This window comes from Mustela nigripes, chromosome 1 (genome assembly GCF_022355385.1).
Source record: "Mustela nigripes isolate SB6536 chromosome 1, MUSNIG.SB6536, whole genome shotgun sequence".
NCBI classification, from domain to species: Eukaryota; Metazoa; Chordata; class Mammalia; order Carnivora; family Mustelidae; genus Mustela; species Mustela nigripes.
Window position 1 is genome coordinate 134,924,894 of NC_081557.1, and position 23,158 is coordinate 134,948,051.

General features: G+C 31.6%; 1 protein-coding gene across 1 annotated transcript in view; it reads left to right on the plus strand.

Annotated features, from left to right (window-relative positions):
* SPOCK3 (SPARC (osteonectin), cwcv and kazal like domains proteoglycan 3) overlaps window positions 1-23,158 on the plus strand; it is a 486,709-nt gene that overhangs the window by 319,140 nt on the left and 144,411 nt on the right. Inside the window, exon 6 of the mRNA XM_059374211.1 lies at window positions 1,991-2,105. Coding sequence (XP_059230194.1) covers window positions 1,991-2,105 — 115 coding nt within the window. The remainder of the gene's footprint in view (window positions 1-1,990; window positions 2,106-23,158) is intronic.

The window sequence follows — 23,158 nt, forward strand, 5'->3', positions numbered from 1 at the left end:
AGGAATGCATTAATCATGTCTTTCTCTACAGAATTTCCATTTTTTGGTAATTATAAACTAATGAGCATGCCCTTTATGTGATATTTTAGTTCACTTATACCTTTATAAATATTTCAGCTTTGTGATAATTAAGTAAATTGAATGTCATTAATTAGAAATCCAATCATTGGGTGTAGCTAAAAAAATATTTTAAAATAGTACTCTTAGTGTTCTAATATTCTTTGGATAAAATTCTTCATGATGCTGTTTTTTGAAAATCAATCCATAAGTAAAAAAAAAAAAAAAAAACTAACTGGTTTTCTGATTACAGGAAATAGATTCTTAAAACTATCAACAATGGGGTAGATTTGCTTTCCTTCTGATTCTGTTGGTCTTGATAGAAATGTATACAGGAAAAAAAGTGTTTGATAGAACCATTCTGAAAAAGAAATTGTTTTATCTATAAAGTAATTCTTTTTCAAAGCTGTAATGTCATCACATGCTAATTTTAGACAGCTTAGAAATTTTTGTTTTTTATGTCAAAGAAAGTTATCTAAGAGTTGAAACTTTTTAAACTCACAGCTCATGTATTTTTGTTGTTCGCTCAGTTACTTTCAGGCTTTCATTTTCTTTGAATTAAAAAAAATCACTTTTAAAATAAACCACATTTAGAACATAAATGAGTATGCCACAACACATTTTTGAAGACAGCTAACATATTTTCAAATTTTAAATTTTAATATTAGCTATAATTAATATTGACTTTTGACTTTGTTCACATACCATTTACAATTGCTCTTGAACTTTTCTTAAATTATGTCATGAGTCAGAATTTCATATAACCAGATACAGGGTTCTAAAATAGTAAGTTAAAAGAAATTAGAGTAAAAAATATTACATTTAAGTTCTCAAAGTTTTATATAACTTATCTGGCTTTCATTAAAGTGCTTTTAATTTCTTTTCTATTTTTATTTTTGATTTAGCCATTGGGCATTTTAATTACATTCAAAATTCACTGTGCTTTTACATGTCAAAATCATTTCCTTAATGTTTCCTTACTGAAACATTGAATAATAATAAAAAAATTATTTTTTGAAAGGGTTTATTCCTCCAAAAAGGCCATCAAGCCATTACATATATAATCCAAATATAATAATTTTAACTCATTTGTTGAAAGGCTAGTTATGAATTTTGCCTGTCCATTAGAGAGTTATTTGACAAAGAAAAAATGTTTTACAGATAGGAGTAATGTGATTAGTTAAGGGGTGTACTCACTGTTTTTTGGTATCAGCTGAAGCTGAATTAAATTAGTCACTGGTGCATTTGTCGATTGGAGCCAGAAAGTCTGCCCTATTTAATTTGAAAATAATTTGCACTGAGTAAATTTATGGACGTAGCCATTAAAGAAATCACATTACTTCAGAATTAGCAAGATCTATTTCTTTTAGAGTAGGAAGGCAATTATTGCCTCTTAAAAGATGGAGTAGGTTTACAATTTTTTAAATCATGTTAAATTGAACAGTTCTGAAATATTAACGAGTTAAGGATACTCAGGTTTAAAATGCTACAAAGAGTCATGTTTACAAACAAAACCAAAACAAAATTTAGCTAAACTAAATAAAACAAAACAAAACTTCATGTGCCATAATAATTTTGACGAATTTAATTCAGATTTTGTTAACATCTGAGAGCCCAGTTCATGGTACCTACCACTCTAGGAAGACCACCTGTTTAATTCGTAAAGCTCTGTAGATTCAGTGTTATTATTCCAATGATCTATATGAGAAAATCAAGCCTGAGAGCATTTAAGAAACCAACTCTAAATGTTGCATTTAGGAATTAGTACTCATAGAATTGAAATCAGATGTAATGTTCTTCCTTCCATACTATTTTTCCATTTGTCTATCATAGCATGTGTAATAGAATTACCAGTGTGCTATTGCCCCTTTCTTGACTTTGTATTGATATAACTAAATGTATCTAAATGTTTTTTTTTTCTCTTTATATACAGTGCAAACTAGAGCATCAGGCATGTGTCTTAGGAAAACAGATCTCAGTCAAATGTGAAGGACGTTGCCCATGTCCTTCATTTAAGTCCACAAGTACAAGCAGAAATGTTAAGAGAGGTAAGTGATGAAAATTTATTTATAGTTTTGCATTTGTTTTCCCTATTAAGATGTTTTGCAATAAATGTTGTCATTAAATACAAAATAAAGTTTACTACTTAACAGTAATACCAAATAGTAAGTACGTTGTAAATGAACTTTCTTTTTAGTCACAAGTATTATAGCAAGTAATATATTTTTAATTTCTGTTTATCTTGATAGTAACAGTTGGATGTTTCTTTCCTACATGTTCATCATATATAGGAAATCTAAAGCTATACCTTCTATAAATTATTGTTTCTAAAATGTGTTTGATATTCCTTTTTTTTTAAATTTTGGAGCAAGTCAGTGATAAAGTAGTTGGATCAGATGTGAAACTAGTCAGTTAGTACAATCCTTTTAAAATAAAAATGTCTACCTCATATATTGTGTGTGTGTTGAAATGATTTCATAAATTAAACTTTCTTTTGACTAGGCCTGGAGTCTTTAGATTTTTTTTATTGGTTTGATGTCTAATAATAAAATAATAAAATACATTTAACTCCCTATGTGTCATTGTATACAATTTGTCTTTCATAGATCATTTATTGTAACTTATACAGTATTATTTACATGTTTGAATACTGTTTATGCCTTTAAAAATATCTCCATAGCAGTTTCACTTCTTCATAGCTATAGATAAGGAAGGAAATACATGGAATAGATGTTCCTTTAAGTCAAAGACTATTTTATAGAGCATCATCATCATCTATCATATATTTTGCAATCATATGAATCTTGTAATTTAGTAGTTATTACTGTGGGTCCTTAATGCAGAGAAGTGAATTTTTTGTTGCCCTTTTTATGGAAAATACAAATAATTGATTAGCAGATAGGAAAAATCTTAGTTAATATGAAGTTCATTTGATATAAACTACATATTTTGTTAAGCAAGCACGGTATACTTGATATTCCATGTTACAGTACCACGACAAATATTTTATTACAGATAAAGGGTATTTTTTAAAGTTTTTGTTTAAATTCCAGTTAGTTAATGTACAATGTAATATTAGTTTTAAGTGTACAATATAATGATTATAAAACCCTTGAACTTTAATCATACCATTTATATTGGTCTTTACTTATTAGGTAATATTTAAGATTTAAAAAATGGAAACCGATGTTATCATATCGCCTTTAATAAGGCAACTAAGTCAACTTTAATACTGAAAAGCAAATTGACTTGGAAATTCATGGTGAGCTAGTGCTTAAACTTTAGGCAATGTGCACAAAGGCAGCATGTGGTGAAAGAAAAGGTCTAAGTTGCCTTCCAAGAACCCTGTTTTTTAAGCCTTACCTTTGTTCCCTATACCACCTTATGTCCAGCTTCAGAGCTTGCATCCTACTGGATTCCCCACCCTCCATATCCCCTATCCACTCTTTCTAGCATAGTCCAAATTAGGATATTCAGCATGACCTTGGATATATTAATCAACCCCCATAGAATTAAGAGCTAATTATAGTTTTCCTTCAACTGAACTACTTTAACATCTCTGTCTTCCTTATATCCACTCCCTTTTTTATATAATTGAATACATTTTCCTCTGAAAATCACTTCAGGTACAAAGTAAATCTTACCTTGGTATTCAATATCCATGTCTCATTCTTTTCACTGGAGACTATTAAGAACATTTGAAAAGGAGTATCATAATTAGCATATTTCTCTGATACATCACTCTCTTCAACAAGGTTTCCCTAAAAGAAGACTCCTACTTTTGGGGCACCTGAGTGGCTCAGTGGGTTAAACCTCTGCCTTCAGCTCAGGTCATGATCTCAGGGTCCTGGGATTGAGCCCTGTGTGGGTCTCTCTGCTCAGCAGGGAGCCTGCTTTCCCCCTCTCTCTGTCTACCTCTCTGCCTAATAAATAAATAAATAAATAAATAAATAAATAAAAGAAGGCTCCTACTTTTGAACTTATGTTTGAATGAGAGTATATGTTTGATATCGATCAATATATCCTGTCCTCCCACAAACTGCCAAAGGAACTTCATATGCTTCAAATATGAAAAGTAACATATTTGAGAAGAGGATTCTTGTGAGTAAACAATGATTGTTTCATGTTGTTCAGATTCTCTGGGAGATGTTTATATTAATATGTCCAGAAGGAAACTTTTCTTAAAGTCATATTGTCAGGGGATAAAGATCACTTGTGTTCAATTGTGTGTGGAAAGAGAGGCAAAAGAAGAATTTAAAATAATCCTGTTCTGATGGATTGTCAGGGCAAAGCGAGGACAGGATTTTGCTAGCTGCTGTGGAAGAGCAATACAGAAAATTGTGAATTCCATTTCTACACAGTGTCAAAGGCCAAGAGACATGGGAAATGTAAAACTTAGTTCAGTATCATTTCTAATCTTTCAACTGCCATTTACATTAGAAGCATGCCTTCAGTAGACTGACTTTGGCAGTGCAGGAAATTCTGTTTAATAACATCTCTGTTTTAAGAAAGTGAGGAAGAAACTACCAATAATTAAATAGTTTTAAAATCTTTCTGGTTTCCTGCATTTGAGATCAAATTGACACCATATTATGTTTTCACTATATTAAAGCAGAATAAATTCTTCAAAACTACCTGTAATCTATAAAAACTAATAAAAATACATTTCCTTTATAAAGTAGAAAAAAATTTTCCTAATGTATTCAATAATGAATATGCACAAATTGGTCCAAATATATACAGTCAACTAACAAAAATTTTTAAAATAGCCTATATTTTTAGAATTCCAGATTCTGAACTTACTTAGGTAAATAAGCACATCCCTTCTTCAATTGGTAACTTAATGATACACTTTTCTATTTTTCAAACCCATAAAATCAAGATTAAAAAGGCCACATACTTCTATGTTCCTATAGTGTATTACTTTCTGCCCCTCAGTCACCATTTTTTGAAGTTTATCATTTAGTACACACAGAGAATGATTATTTAGAAGGTTAATCAATTTCATTCAAAGACTATTGACATTTCAGATGATTTTTTAAGCTAATATATTTTATATACTCAGGTTAATAAGAGATTCAAGTTGTAACCATGGTCTATGAAAAGAACATTTTCCATAGAACTTGCATATATTATACAATGCAATCCTACATTTTAGGAGGGACTTGCAGGACCAAAGATTAAGAGCAATGGAAAGGACCTTAGAAAGTGTTTATTTTGTAGCTATTAAATCTAGTTTCAAAGGAATATACCCTGACATATTTTAGATGATCTACACAGGAGTGGTCTATAAGCACAGTAAACTGTAGACCTATGATATGCCATAAGTGTTCCATTAGGTCATTCACTTGTCTGGCTAGATTCAGAAGACCCTTTAAATGACATTTCCTTTTAGTTTCAAATTGGAGTATTCTAATCCCCCAAATACTTTAAAAAAAACAATTATGTATTCTATATGGTTATTAAGATTTTGTGTATCTAATCTCTTAAAAATTTTATTAATTTTAAGTATCATTCTAATGCTTTTTACCCTCACCTCAACATGCATTTAAACACATTCACACACCTTCATAGTTTGAAATATTGATTTGGAGTGGAGACAGCAAGAAAAATGAAGAGAACCCATAAAATATTTCAACATTATCAAAAATATAAAAGAAAACAAGTGTTGATGAGGATGTGGAGGAAAGGCAATACTTGTACACTGTAAATTGGAATAGCCATTGTGGAAAATAGTATGGAGCTTCCTCCAAACACTAAAAAAACTACCATATGATCAGCAATACCACTTCTGGGTATATAACCAAGAAAATGAATTCAGTATCTCAAAGAGATATCTGTATTTCCATGCTCACTGCAGCATTATTTACAAGGTATGAAAACAACCTAAGTATTCAGTGTTGGGTGAATAGAGAAATTGTGATATGTAACATTTCATTCCAAGCTATGCTAAAGCAGAAGATTCTGTCAAATGCAGCAACATGGATGAACCCAGACAACACTATGCTAACTGACATAAGCCAGAAGAAGAAAGAAAAAAACTGCATGGTCTCTCTTATGTTGAGAATCTTTAAAAGGTTGACTACATAGAACCAGAGAATAGAAAAGTGATTACCAAAGGTGAGGAGAACAGGGAAGTCAGGGAGAGGTTGGTCAAAGGGTGTAAAATCACAGTTACAAAGGTTGAGTAAGTCTAGAGACCGAGGGTACCGCATGCCAACTGTGGTTAATAACACCATTTTGAATATTAGAGACTTGCTAAGAGAATAGAAGCCAGATGTTCTCACCATACACAACATGCTCACAAAATGGTAACTATGTGAGGACATGACATGTAAATTAGCCTGACTGGGTGATTTATAGAATGCTAATAAAAAATATCAGGTTGGATTTTTTGGTCCTGTGGTTCACAGTTTCCATTACATCCTCATCTGAATTTTTTTTGTACAACTCAAGTTTCCTTTTTTCAGAAATTGGGACTCTTATAACTCAATCTTTTTCTCGTTTTGCTTCTTTCTCTAAGAGCATCAAATTATTTGATGCTCAATCAATATAACTATTAGCCTGCATACTAGACTTGCTTGCTTCTAATTTTGATTGTGTGGTATGTTTGTGTGTAACTCCTTTACAGAACTTCCGTTTTGTGTGGGGTAGCATAATTTATTGGATGAAAGTATAGATTCTAGAATAGCTTTACACTGGGTGTGTAACCTTTGGCATTATATTTAAATTTATGACTCCCAATTTTTTCATCTGCAAAACAGTATATATATATGTATACACACACACACACACACACACACACACATATAAATTGTAAAAACTTATGGATGCATTCCCTCAAATTAAACCATCTTTGAATTTCTATTTTATTTTATAATTAATGACGCTTGTTAAATGCTGCTGAAGTCTAATAAAATATATAATTTCTCATACGTTAAAAGTCATTTTATTTTTTTAGAGATTTTATTTATTTATTTGACAGACAGAGATCATAAGTAGGCAGAAAGGCAGGCACAGAGAGAGAGAGGAAGAGAAGCAGGCTCCCAGCTGAGCAGAGAGCCCGATGTGGGGCTCTATACCAGGACCCCTGGGATCATGACCTGAGCCAAAGGCAGAGGCTTCAACCCACTGAAGCATCCAGGAACCCCTTAAAAGTTATTTTAAATTTTATTCTTATGCTTTTTTATCAGATTTGAGAGATTTCATTTCTTTAATCTGTAATATTTATACACAGGAAATTAACTGTGCATTGAACGTTTGACATAACAGCATTTGAATTCTGTGGTGAAGGAGCTATTATGGGTTATTTTCTTTGATAAATCTTTCACATTATTTTCATAACTACTGGTCTTTGCAGAGTTTATGTGTGTGTTTATTGTGTGCAGCTACATCTTTTTCATACAATTGTGCTAATTTATGCTTTCTCAAATAAATGTCTGCTTATTTAGATTTTAAATATATTAATGCATGTTTTCCAGGATATTGTTTTTGTTAACTCTAGTCATTTAAGATCTTCAGGAAAGTTATATTTTTAACTACAACTCTAAACACATTTGTTAACACCTATACCTTAATTCCTTCATTGTTTTTGCGATTATAATTTTGTGGAGTTTATTTAAAAATTCTTGAATTCTTCAGTACTTGTTTTTGCTATTTAGTTTGTATCAGAATTTGTGTGTATTAGTGTTAAGTTGGCACTATAGGACTAGAAAGTTAGAAGAAAGCAGTTTTGATTCATATGTTGCTGCCGAGGGCAACGTAAAAACCTATTTTTCAAACATTGAGCCTTGATATCAGCCACACATTTTCAAGCACAATGGGTTTAACCATGAAGCACGAGGACATTGTGCTTGCGTTTGTTCTTGCTTGGGACTCACATCAGGCACAAAGAAGACATTGTTCTGAGTCCGTCTTCTATCAGAGATCATAGTGCTCACCAAAGTCATGTGTGGAGTCACAGATCATTCAACAACAGGAAAAAAAAAGAGCTCTTCTTGTAATGAAAGTTACTTCATCCAAGACTGATTAAAATGTTTTTAAATACATGTGGGAAGTATGTATTTAACCATGTTAAAACATATAGGTTTGTCTCTTGACGTGCTAAACTAGAAAGCCTGATGGGTTTTATCCACAGAAGTTTTATGGGGATGAGTTCTGTGTTCCAACAGCCATTTTTCTCTCTGTTCACTTCATTGCTCTGGATCCTACAGAGCCCTATTAAGAAACATAATTTACTTAATTATTGTACTATGATAATAAATGAATTTAGTTAAAGAAAGAACATTGAGTAAGAACTTAATTATGCCTTCTTCCAATTGGCAAAAAGAAAAATACTTTTAACATTTATTTCTCAAATGGACTTTAAAAAATTCCTTTATGATGGAATAAATTTTCAATAGGAAACAGTTTAACATTAGTGTACTAATATGCTCTTAGAACATGAATATTTCTCCATGAAAAATAATATTAATAAATTATAAGTTCGTCCATAATTTTACTTTATGTACACACACATACACCATTTATTTTTTGTAGTATACTTGACAATGCAACATTAGTTTCAGGTGCACAACATAGTGCTTCAACATCTCTATAAGTTATACTTCTCAACAAAAAAAGTATCTACCTTCTGTCATTATGTAATACCATATCATTGACTATTTTTGGAAAGGGATGGTTTTAAATGTGGAGATAGCTGTAGCTCTTCCTTGAAAAAGTATTTTTTTGTGTGTTGCTGTTTAGGTGATTGATTTCAAATTTTACATAAATATTTTATTTTCTGCATAAAATTATTGTAGGATTAATCTTTATCTAGTTAAAAGTTCTATATCTTAAGTTTATGCAGTTGTATGTTATCAGGTATAAAAGGGGGATATAGTCCTAAATTAGTTCTTACACTACCAAAGGACAATTTATACATTGTCTTTGTTAACTCCTTTCAAGGGTATATCTAATTCATTGTTTGAAAATAATTGTTTACAACGTGTAAGAACTCTTTTTAAAAGCAGGAGTGATAGTCACAATATTTAACAGCAAGTATGGAATAGGCCCCAACAAATCAGAATTGACACAAGTCCAATCAGAATCAGTTTCCACTGTGATATGGTCTGTCATCACTTTTAGTTAAATTAGAGACAAACAAGAGATAAAGTCAGACACTGAACATTTCTGAATTCAAAATGGATATGTTGAGATCATTAAGAGTTTGATATCAGCCAACCCTTTTCCTGATATTTGCATGGTAAACTTTGTACATTGCTTTGAAAGAACATTTCTTGAAAGAACAAATAAAAATGAACCAAATAGAGGGATACTGTCATCCAAACTGTTCTGCACTTGTACCTTTATTATACTAGTCTCATCTTCTTTTTACTTTAGAGACTTAAATCCTAATACAGAAGCCACTTTATATTTAAGCATAGTGCAAGGAAGAAAAGAAATAATAATTGCATAATCACAAATAAAAATATAAAATAATACTATTTCCAGTAATACATACACCCTCTGTCTCCCATCCATACAATACATATCTAAAAAAGTATAATCTCCCCCATGTTAAACAGTGTTGTTCTCCACCAATATTGAAGATAATGTAAGATTATGAGATGTTTGCTATTCCACTTCTAATATAGAATTATAATTTTTCAAAATGTGGAAGTAAGGTCAATTGTTTTGTATTTAGATCTCCTAAGAAATTTTTTTGTAAGTAAAGGAACCATAAAATACATTTAAAGTTAGCATCATATATTCTAAATAGTCCTTTGGAATAACATTTCAGAGTTTAAATTATAGTTTCTTTATGTAGCTTACTAGCTTTTTCCAAAACTTTCAATGAGTTCCCAGGATCCTGATGATAATTTTAAGTCTCAAAATAAGAAAGAAAAGCAAAGTCAATGAAGTATTTATATAGTTCCATAAAAAATTGATGTGTTATTTTGGAAGATAGGAAAAAATAGACCATCAACTTTAGATATATATATTTTATAGAAGAAACCATGAAGCCAGATTGAATACAAAGATAAAAAAAAATGAAAATAGATTCTTTTTCTGTAGAATATATTTAGAACAAGTAATTTAGTTGAACTAAAGACACTGTATGTATTACTTTATATTTCTTTATTTGCTGATACTACTTTTAATAGTTTTGATGAGTTACTATTAGTGAATTTACTAAATAAATTACTTAATCTTAGAAATAGAATAGATTCTGTATCAAATTACCTGTTACTTTACAAATGTCTAAAATGAGAAGAGAAAAAAATAGTGCAATTGTGTGATTGATTTTCTTTTTCTTTTTCTTTTTTTAAATTTATTTATTTGACAGAGAGAGAGAGAGCACAAGTAGGCAGAGAGGCAGGCAGAGAGGCAGGCAGAGAGAGGAAGGGAAGCAGGCTCCCTGCTGAGCAGAGAGCCCGATGCGGGGCTCAATCCCTGAACCCTGGGATCATGACCTAAGCCGAAGGCAGAGGCTTTAACCCACTGAGCCACCCAGGTGCCCCTGTGATTGATTTTCTATTCACAAATTAAAGAATGTAAAATATGTCCTATTTCAAAATGTTTACAAAACTAAAACTGTATTTCATTGTATTCTATATGCCTCCACAACTAATTTTAGAAGTATATTTTGAAGTTCTTCATGATTTTTGTGTTTTTTTTAAACAATGTATCTTTTCACTATTCATTTGTTTAGTTTATTTGGAAATCATAGTTTAAAAGAAAATGAGGGGCGCCTGGGTGGCTCAGTGGGTTAAGCCGCTGCCTTCGGCTCAGGTCATGATCTCAGCGTCCTGGGATCGAGTCCCGCATGGGGCTCTCTGCTCAGCAGGAAGCCTACTTCCTCCTCCTCTCTCTCTCTGCCTACTTGTGATCTCTCTCTGTCAAATAAATAAATAAAATCTTTAAAAACCATAAGTGACTCTTAATCTCACAAAACAAACTGAGGGTTGCTGGGGGGAGGGGGTTTGGGAGAAGGGGGTGGTATTATGGACATTGGGGAGGGTATGTGCTTTGGTGAGTGCTGTGAAGTGTGTAAACCTGGTGATTCACAGACCTGTACCACTGGGGATAAAAATACATGTTTATAAAAAATAAAAAATTATATTAAAAAAAATAATAAAAAAAAAATAAAATAAATTAAAATAAAATAAAATGAATAATGAATAACAAAGAAATAATATTTTGCATAAATGTTTGGACAAACCAGTCTACAAAGATTTTCAGTGAATTCAATATGTAGAGAAGGGTTATATTTGGATTTTTAAACACAAATAAGGATGTGTGCAGGTTAAATATGAGAGTTCAAGAATGAAAAAGCAAGAGCAGTTGGGAGGTTTACAATAACTGAGGCTTGAGAGGATAGTGATTAAAGTATTAGGGATAAGAAGCAGGTGATGTATTCAAGAAATATTTAATAAGCAAAATGGTCAGGAACTTGTTGATTGTTTGAATTTAGGGAAGGTGATGTGACCAGCAGTCAATGACAACTTCTGAGAAGATTATGATCATAAAACCAAGATGGAAATTTATAAAAATATCTAGTTTAAAAGGGAAAATCAGTAGATCCAATATTAGTGGTTTAAAGAGTCTAGGGTCTATCCAAATGCAGACACATTTGTGTTTATACATCTGAGGGAAGAGATCTGGTTGGAAGAAACACTGAAATCCTCTTGAGGTGCAAAATGTGAAAGGTCTGGAAAAGACTGATAAGCACAAGCCCATGATGGAAATGAGAATCCAGAAAGAATTGTGTACCAGAAACTGAAGGATTCTGTCTTAGAAGAGAAAATAAACTTGACTCCCAAATTTAGGATGAATGTTCTGTCATATGAAGCTTAAGAAATGATCACAGACTTTGGCAATTAGAATATCAGTAGTGGTTGTACTTCAGCATACACCAGTTAAATGAAGAAATGCAAATGACTTGGTGTATGTAATTGGTATTCAATAAATGTTTTTCCTTCTACTACTACTCATTTGCCATTCCCAACATATAATCCATCCCAGCCAATCTGGTGAGATTGAGAGAACACAATAAATACGTAGACTGTGAAGGAAAATGGTAAAAATAATATATATCTGATATCGCTTATGTGCCAGATAATTTGCCTCTGTCATTTCATTTACTCCTCACAATAAGTAGGTGTTATTGGTATACAAGTTAGACACAAGAGGAACCTGAACATTATAAATTTAATGGATATATACAACTTAAAATACACCATACCTCATTTTATTGCAGTTTGCTTTATTGTGTTTTGCAGATATTATGGTTTTTAGATTAAAGGTTTGTGTCAACCCTGCATTGGCCAAACCTATTGGTGCTATTTTTCTGAAATCCTTTGTTTATATCAAGTGTCTATGTCACATTTTGGTCATTCTTATAATATTTCAAAGCTTTTCATTATTATTATATTTGTTATGATGATTTATGTTCGGTAGTCTTTGATATTACCACTGTAATTATTTTGGGGTACCACAAATTGCATCCATATACAATGATGAACTTAATTGACAAATGTGTGTATTCTGACTTATCCACTGACTGCCTCCTATCTCTCATTCCTTGAGCTTCCCTCTCTTTCCCTAGACACAGCAATGCTGAAATTAGGCTAATTAATAGCTCTATGATGGCCTGTAAGTGTCCAAGTGAAAGTAGGGATCACATGTCTCTTACTTTAAATCAAAAGCTAGAAATGAGTAAGAATCCTAAAGAAGGCATGTTGAAAGCAAAGACAGGCCAAAAGCTAGACATTTTGTACCAATTAGCCAAGTTGTGAATGCAAAGGAAAAGTCCTTGAAGGAAATCAAAGATTCTATTCCAGTGAATACTTGAATGATAAAAAAGTAAAACAACTATATTGCTTGTAGGAAGAAAGTTTGAGTGGTCTGGATAGGTCAGACTAGTTACAACATTCCCTTAAACCAAAGCCTAATCCAGAGCAAGTCCCTAACTCTCTTCAATTCTATGAAGGCTGAAAGAGGTGAGGAAGTTCTGGAATAAATGTTGGACCTTAGTAAGTGTTAGTTCATGAGGTTTAAGGAGAGAAGCCATCTCTGTAACAGGAAAGTGCAAGGTAAAGAGCTTGCTGATGTAGAAGTTGAGGCAAGTTATCCAGAAGAGCTAGCTCAGATAACAGATGAAGGTGGCTGCACTAAGCAACAGATTTTCAGTATAGATGAAACAGTCTTCTATAAGACTTTGCCATCTAGGACTTTCATGTCTGGGGAGGAGAAGTCAATACCTGGATTCAAAGCTTCAAAAGACAGGCTGATTCTCTTGTTAGGGATTACTGCATCTGGTGACTTTAAGTTGAAGCCTATGCTCATTGACCATTCCAAAAACCCCAGGGCCCTTAACAATTATGCTAATCTACTCTGACTATGCTCCATAAATGGAATCGGAAAGCCTGGATGATGACATATCTATTTGCAATATGTTTACTGAATATTTTAAGCCTATTGTTGAAATGTACTGCTCAGTAGAAAATATTACTTCCAAATATGACCACTCATTGATAACGTACCTGATCACCAAGAGCTCTAATGGAGACAATGAGATTAATGTCTCATGCTTGCTAACACTAATTCTGAAGCCCAAGGATCAAGGAGTAATTTTGACTTTCAAGTCTTATTTTTTTAAGAAATGCATTTCATAAAGCCACAGCTCTGGGCAAAGTAAATTGAAAACCTTCTAGAGAGGATTCATCTTTCTAGATGCCATTAAGAACTCTTATAATGCATGAGAAGAGATCAAAATATAAACATGAACAGAAATTTGAAAGAAGTTGTTTCCAGTCCTCATAGATTACTTGGAGAGGTTCAAGACCTCAATGGGGGAAGTGTGTGCAGAGAAAGAGCAAGAGAACTAGAACTATAAGTGGAGCCTGAAGATGGCAGTGAATTACTACAATCTCATGATCCATACTTGAATGGATGAGGAGTTGCTTCTTATGGGTGAGCAAAGAAAGATATTTCTTGAGATGGAAACTACTCCTGGTGAATATGCTGTGAACATTGTCAAAATGACAACAGACAGTCTAGAATATTACATAAATTTAATTGGTAAAGCAGCAGTAGGATTTTAGAGATTCATTTCAAGATTGAAAGGAGTTCTACTGCTGGTAAAATGCTATCAATAAGTGTTGTATCCTACAGAGAGATTGTTTGTGAATGATAGAGTCGATTGATGTGGTAAACTTCAGAGTTGTCTTAAGGAATTGCCACAGCCGCCCCCAACCTTTGGCTATCATCACCTAGGTCAATCAGCAGCCATCAATATTGAGGCAAGACCCTCCACCAACAGAAAGATTATGATTCACTGAAAGTTCAGATGATTGTTAACAATTTTTAACAATGAAATACATTGTTATTTAGACATCCTATTACACACTTAATAGACAACAGTATAGCATACACATACCTTACATATACAGTAGGAAACCAAAAAATTCATTTGACTCACTTTATGACTATATTTGCTTTATTGCAATGGTTAGGAATCAAACCTGAAATATCTCCGAGGTACCTGTAGTTACCAGGTGTTTTTTTCTGTCTCCTAAACCCACACTCTGCATATTTCTTTCTAGGAATAAATATAATAATTTCAACCCAGGATTGCCACCTTTGCAAACTTTGAATAAATCCCCTAAATTTGTTGAGCTTAACTTTTGTCAATTTAGAAGAGAAGGAAAGGGCCAATATCATTTATCCCTCATTAAGACAGGCTTGACATTTCAAACATTATTTCATTTAATCTTCACAAAATCCTATGAAGTGGATTATATTTGAATCCTCACTTCAAAGATGATTAATTTGAATCACAGAGAAGTAACCAGTCTAAAATCACATAGCTACTAAGCGTCAGAGTGAAGAATTGAAGCTGTGCTGGCTGCCCCTTAACTACACCATCATTAGTGGAAGCTATTAAGATGTCTCATCTATTAAGGTCATATATCATATGCTTTATTAATAACAATATATATTTTGGAGTATATGTAAAAATAACATAGTGTTTGTATTATGTTATAATTACCAAGAAGAGATAAAGAATGACCTTAGATTTTCATAATGAATTGAGTACAAGCAAATGTTTCTGTATACATTTAAGAGAAGCAATGTTTAAATCATTTTAGGTTGCTTGTTAGAAGTTTAAAATTTTATTGCCTAACTATGCCTACAATCATAGCCATCTACTGATAGAATATATTTTCTGAAGCCAAGTTTTCACAAAATATTGCATAATAAACATTCTTAGAGGTCAACCAGGAAGTATACATCATTTAGTTTTTGTTTTTGTTTTTTTTCCTAGATGTTTTGTTTATACTTTCTTTAGAAACATTTTAATGTTTCCAGGGTTAGGTGGAAAGGTAGACATTTTAGCAATACATAATTTACTAAATGTATTACTAATAAGTCTCTGTGCATTCTATTCTAAAGTATATTCATGCCAGTTTTCTACTTATTGGCAAAATGATTACTGTTTCTATTATTTTTACAGAATTACTGATATCAGGTAAATATAAAATCACTGATCATAAAGATATTACCAGGAATAAAATGTGCTCAAGAATTTTAATGTATGACTTTCTCCAAATCATTTTTAATAATGAAAGTATGCTTTATCTCTGAACAAAAATGACTGGATGAGAACTTTTACATTATAATGTGCTATTAAATGGAGTGTGGCAACACTTTATTTGATATTCACCGTCTTTTCCAGTTTTTCATTATTTTTTCCTTTGTTTATCTTCATGAAAAAGCTGATAAGAGATAGCATTTATTTGGTTTAAACTTATATTAAATTTTCCTTAAAATGTATTTATATTTACTCGTCCTTAACTTAGATTTTCTGAAAGAGCTCTGATTTTTTTCATGAGAATCTTTACTGAGAATATGACAGTTGTATCACCATAAAAGAACATATTTTAAGTCTAATAGTAGAACTCATTCTAGACAGAAATAAGTTAGCAAAGAATATTTAATAATACCAAAGAAAATAGCTACAAAGAAAGCTATTTTTTGAATCACAACAAATAAGCTTAAAATATTTATAGAAGATTCAGAATTTCTATTTCTATAGATGATAGTTTTGACATTTCAGAATGATTCATGCACATCATAAAATACTAATGAGCACAAATCAAGCTATAATGAGAACAACTGTTCCCTGCCCTGGCCCTTAAAAATCCCGTTCTACTGATTAGAACTGCTTTGGCATTTAGTTCTTTTAGTTGGTCCTGTTGTTATTCTGATATATGTATCCTTCACTGATGGTATACCACTTCCAGACAAAATCTACTGTCTATTACAAAAGATAAAGTTTTAGTTTATTTCACTACTTCAATTTCCACATCCCAATGATGAGACTAAAATATTATCACAGTTATTCTATTGGTAGTTTTGTAACTTTAGCTAATACATGTAAACTTGTTTTCTTGTTCCATCAACTTAAGAAAAGTGTCACTAGACTCCCTTAATTCCACACCTTCTACTCATTCACCTCAGTTTCTTTCATCTTTATATACTTTTTTTATTACATTTAAATACTGTTTTTAAGAATGTCTTCTCTGATTTGTCTACAGCTTGATTCTAAATATTGAAAATCAACAAAAACTGTTCCATTATTATGTCTGTAAATAATTTTCTCAAGTGTGATCTCTTATGTTATAGATAACATTCCCACCATCCCTACCTAACTATATGATCCTCGTGCCACTAAAATGAGAATGTCAAGATCAAATGTATTATTTTTTCAACACAAACTGTTGCTTAAAATAATCCCAAGTTGTAGTCAATTTTATAATGTTTTGGTTAACTTTAACACAACTCCCTTTCATGAAGCTTCTGAATAACTTTCTTTTTCACCCCGATACAAGAACAAAATTTTAAGAAACCGCCATTCAGGCTTCAGTGGTGTTGGAAAGCAATTCTCCATGGTGTTTTCACAAGTCTTAAACAATCTTTTCAAGGTAATATCCTTGGACCCTAGATATAGGGTCTCTCCAGGTTAGTGGGCAAATTTATTTAATTACAGGATTGTAAAGCCTCCTATTTCTATGAGGATATTTACTTATATTCACAGATCCACTGTGGGCAGTGTTCCACTGAGCCTCTATGGGACTTGTGAGGGTGGGAGTCAATGAGAACCAGGTGAAGAAGAAACTCCTGTGTCCTACTGTTCCATGAGTAATAAACTATCTAAATTTTCTTAGAATTATTTCAATCACTTACTGAATTTATGGAAACGTGGTAAGCATCGTTCCATTTTCCTGCAACTACTTGCCTTCTACTTGGCTCTTGTCTATTCTGAAACTTTCTGTCATTTGGCTGCAATCTAGACCTGCTGTTGTCTAAGCCTGCAGTAGAACCCCATCTGTAACTCTTAGAACATATATTCCTACTCCATATCCACAATTGTTGGATTAAATATCTTCCTTTTGTTGTCTCCTTTGGTTTTCTTGACTGTATCATTTAATGTATTTTTTTTAAGGTTTTTGTTTAAGTAATCTCTACACCCCACATGGAGCTTTAACTCACAACCCAAGATCAGGAGTCCCACACTCTTCCAACTGAGACACCCAAGTGCTCCTCCTTTAATATTTCCTTAAAAGGGATATGTGGATGTTAGACTTTTTGAGAACTTCAATATCAGAAAAAAATCTTTATTTTGATTTTAGGATTGGTAAATAGTATAACTGAGAAAAAAAATACCAGCTAAAATATCATATTCCCTCAGAAATTAAGGGAATTTATTTTTTTGTTGTGTAATTTCTAGTGTTGGTAAGAATATTTTTACATTATTTCAAATGATATATTAATAACTGAAAAAATTATAGCTATTAAAATGTTATACCAATAACATTAATCATATGCTATAGACTAAAAAACTATGCTGTAGAACTAAAGAACTAAGGAACAGAAAATCCAGAGCTAAATATTTAACTAACTAGGGATCTAACTTCATCCAAATGAAAATATTTTGATCATACATAGTTTCTGCCTCTTTTTCTTTTAAAGACACAAGGAGAGCACAGAAAAGTGGTGTTGATTACCAAAAGTTATGACCAATATATTATAAATCAATGTTTTATGTTGTTAATGATTTACATACTACAAGTATGACAAATATATCTGCATGTTCTTTAAAAAACTTTGTATAGCATTCTTCTATCAGATAATTTTCTTATAGATTTTAGACACATTTGAATATAGCAATCAATGAGTACATAATTAATTGTTTAGGAAAAATGCTCCACCATTTAGACATATTAGAAAAAAACTTCTAAGATTCCAGTCTATTTATAAAAAGTATTGAGACAATTACTTAATTAGGTTATTCAGATTTTAATAAAAATTAATAAATTAAATTTTTAATAAAAATTAAAATTCTACACCTTTGGACATTACTTCTTTCAAGAAGAGATTAAATTTGCATCTGGCCTAATTTCTGTCATTTTGCATATATCTCCTGTACTGAATCAAGTTCTATAATTTACGTTTCTAAGAAACAGTGATCATTATAAAGTCTTCTACTTAAAAATTAAATGTCCAGGGAGTCAGTTAATCCTAATGTTTAAACTCAGGTGTTGTGGTCAAACCTCCATACTGTTTTCCAGAATGGCTACACATTTATGGTGAAAAATCTGTTCATATCTCTGGTCTGCTTTTTAATTCAGCTGAATTTTAGGAGCTCTTTGTATATTATAGATACAAGTTCCTTGTAAGAATGTAATTCGAAAATACATTTCCCCAAGTCTGTGGCTTTTCTTTTCATTTCATACCCTTAAAAATGACTTTTTTAGTCATTTTTAGTCAAAGTTTTAAAATTTAATAAAATCATATTATCTGTTTCTTTTTCTTGTATATGTCACGCTTTTGGTGTTGTATATAAAAATTAAACCCAATCTTATGAAGTTTTCTCTAATTTTTTTTCCCAGAATCTCTATAGTTTTTCATTTTATATTTAGGACTCTGATATGCTGTAAATTAATTTTGTGTATGGTGTTCAGTCTGTTTTTTTTTTCTTTCTTTGAATATGGATACGCAATTGTTCCAGCAGTTCTCCATTGAATTGTCTCTGCATCTCTGTCAAAAGTCACTTAACTATATTTATAAGGTTATAAGGGTCTATTTCTGAGTTCTCTATTATGTTTCCCTGATTAAAAAAAAAAAAAAATCTTTTTTTTTTTTTTTTTTTTTTTGCCAGCCCCGTGTTGTTGTCTCAATTACCATGGCTTTATAGTAAATTTTGAATTTCAGTAATATGAGTTCTCTCACTTTATTCATTTTCAGAATTGTATCGAGTATTTTAGCACCTTTGCCTTTTAATGTGCATTTTAAAATCAGTTTGTCAATATCTACAAAAAACTTGCTGGAGATTTGATTGGGATTGTGGTGAATCTATAGATCAAAATGCAAGAAATTGCCATCTTAACCAAACTGAGTCTTCCAATCAATGAACATGTGATATCTCTCCATTTACTTAGATTTCCTTCGTTCTGTCATCAGTATTTTATAGTTTTCTACATACACAAATACTGTACATATTAAGTAAAATTGACACATTTGACTACTAATTTGAGGAGATGTCATTGTAAATGACTTCCAATTGTTCACTGTTAGTATTTAGGAAAACGCTTGACTTCTGTATATTGACCAGCAAACACATTATATTACCTTACTAGTTTCAGGAGAGGTTTTTTTGTTTGTTTGTTTTTGGTAGATGTTTTATTCAGTCTTTTATGTACCCAGTCATTGTTGTCTTTGAATAAAGGTAATTTTATATTTCTATTAACCATACACATACTTTTTACTTCTTATTCTTTCCTTACTGCACTAGCTAGGACTTCCACTGTGCTTTGGAATACAAATGGTAAGGGAAACTGTCCTTCCTTGTTTCCAATCCTAGGCAGAAATTGTTCAGTCTGGCATCATTATATGTATTAGCTATAATTTACAATATAATGAATGTATATAGAGACAGAGTATATAATACAATGAATATACACTTTCTTCAGCATGAAAAAGTTTCCCTTCATTTTTAGTTTTTATGAAAAATAGATTTTTAACTTCACTCAATTTTGTTTAGGCATCAATTGATATGATCACTCCCCACCCCCCCGCCCCATAAGCCTGATTGATTTATGAATATCTAACTAGCCTTATTTCTGGGAATTAATCCTATTTGTTATATAGTGTCTCATTTTTACATATTGTTGAATTCAACTTATCAATTTTTTTGTCAATAACATTTTCTTTCGTTTTTTTTTAAAGATTTTATTTATTTTTTGACAGAGATCACAAGTAGGCAGAGAGGCAGGCAGAGAGAGAGAGAGAGGAGGAAGCAGGCTCCCTGCCGAGCAGAGAGCCGGATGTGGTTCTTAATCCCAGGACCCTGGGATCATGACCTGAGCCAAAGGCAGAGGCTCCAAACCACTGAGCCACCCAGGCACCCAACATTTTCATTTTGTGGAACTTTTAATAGAATACTAAAAAGCATTTGAATTCTCTCAATTTATCGATTTTTATTAAGATATTTTACAACTGTTTTCATGATAGGTTTCAGTTTGTAAATTTCTTCTAATATTTTTATCTTGTTTTGGTATTAAGGTAATGATTGTCTTATGAAATTCATTGGAAAACGCTTATTTCTCTTCAAATGTCTGGAAAAGATTATGTAAAATTAGTAATTTTCTTTTTCTTAAAAGATAGAATTTACCAGTGAAAATATCTGGACCTGATATTTTATTTTTTACAATGCTTTACTAATAATTCAACTTCCTTGACAGAAATAAAGTGATTGAGGTCATGGCTTTCTTTATGGATGAGTTTCATGATTCTTTCAAGGAATTGGTCTGTTTTATCAAAAATAAACAAATTTATGAGCACAAAGCTGTTGATAGCATTCTCTTATTAGCATTCTCTTGTTACTTTTTAATGTCTATGAAGGTAGTAAAGACCATTCTTTATTAATATTGCTAATTTTTGTCTTTTTTTCTTGATTAGCCATCTAGATATTTATCAATTTTATTAATTTTCTGTACTTATTTACTGTTTTTAGTTCCAATGAGTTCTGCTTTTGTTGTTCTTGTTGTTTTGCTTATCATGGTTTAATTTGCTCCTGTTACTCCAATTTTGTTTTGTTTTGTTTTAAGGTAGAAACTTATGTCATTTTCTTCCCTAATATATGCATTTACTCTAATAAATTTTTCTCTAAGGACATCTTTAGAAGCATTCCACAAAATTTGATGTTACATTTTCATTTACATTTTTCTCAAAATTACTCAGTTGCTCTTGAGCCTACTTTGACTCATTGATTATTCACAAGTATACTTACTTAGTTATTGAGTATTTGGGAATGTCTAGCTATCTTTCTGCTACTGATTTCTAGTTTCTTTTGTGTTCTGAAAAATGTATTTTGTAAGATGTATGTTCTATTACATTCATTAAATTGTGTCTTATGGCCCAGAATATGGTCTATTATGGTCAATGTCCCATGCATACTTTAGAAGAATGTGAATTCTGGATAGAGTATTCTGTAAATATCAATTATATTTGAGAGGATTATTAGACTAGTATTTATGTCATCTAAATCCTTACTGATTTTCCCTCCACTCTATCTATCAATTATTTGTAAAAGAGAAAAGTCTTCTAGGATAATAGTGGATTTGTCCATTTCATTTTTCAGTTCTATCACTTTACCTCACATATCTTTATATCCTCTTGTTAGGCGTCTCATTATTAGGAATAATATGGCTTTTTTGAGAATTTATCCTTTTATCATGATTTCACTTAACTTTTTAGTTTCTGATAACTTTAGTTGTTCTGAAATCTGGTATGTCTTCAAACTAAGATTTTGCTCTATGTTGTTTTTGATTAATATCATCATGGTCTTAATTTGACATATTTTTTGAAGTGGGCTTCCTATACAGAGCGTATCAGTTGGTCCTGTTTTCTTTTTTATCCAATATGGGACTCCCTTTTCTTAAGGTCTGTGTTTTAACTATTTATTTATTTATTTATTTGCTTACTTACTTACTTATTTTAGGGAGAGAGAGAGTGAGCAGGGGTAAGGGGCAGAGGGAGGGAGAAAATCTCAAGCAGACTCCATGCTGAGCTTGGAGTCTGACTGGGGGCTCATTCCCATGACCCTGAGATCATGACCTGAGCTGAAATCAAGAGTCAACAACTTATATGATTGAGGCACCCTTGTGTCCTTTACTATTTATTTTTAAAGTGATTAATCATCTACTTGGATTAAAATCTATCATCTGTAGGGGTGCCTAGGTGGCTCAGTTGCTTAAGCAGCTGAATCTTGATTTTGGCTCAGGTCATGATCTCAGGGTCATGGGATCCAATTCCTTGCTCATCACAGAGTCTGCTGGGGATTCTTTCTCTCCCTCTGCCCCTCACCCTACTACTCTCTCTCACTTTCTCTCTCTCTCTCTCAAATAAATAAATAAATCTTTAAAACACTAAAATCTATCATCTTTAAATATTTTCTTTTGGTTGCATTTATTTTCATTTCTTTTTAAAAGTATTTTTTGGTTTTGTTTGTTTGTTTGTTTGTTTTAATTGGCATTACTATGATTCAAACTGATGTCTTCTTTTGACTTATCACTTTTACTTCTTTTATGGACCATTTAAAACATTGACCTAAATACACGTTTAAATAATTTAAGTGTACTTTTAAATAATATTGTGGTAATTAATGTGCATTGTTAAGTACTTAATAGCAAAGTGTTCTTGATTCTTCCCTCCTGTTTCTTGTTACATTAAATTTATTCATTTCACTTATCTATATGTTATGAATACACAATACATTGTTACTTTTATTACTTCAAATAGACCACTGGTTCTGGAAATAAATTGCTTTGGTTTCTATTTGTTTTTTGTTTTTGTTTTTGTTTTTGGCATTTGTTTATTTATTTATTTATTTATTTTTAAATTTATTTTTTTCCTGTTGGCATTTTACTTCGGGGATTTTCTTTTAACCTATCTTCAAACTCATTGATTTTTTTTTTTTTTTTAATTTTTACTTGGCTGTCTTAAATTTACTGGGGAGACTGGTGAAGGCATTCTTTATTCCTGTTACTGCGAT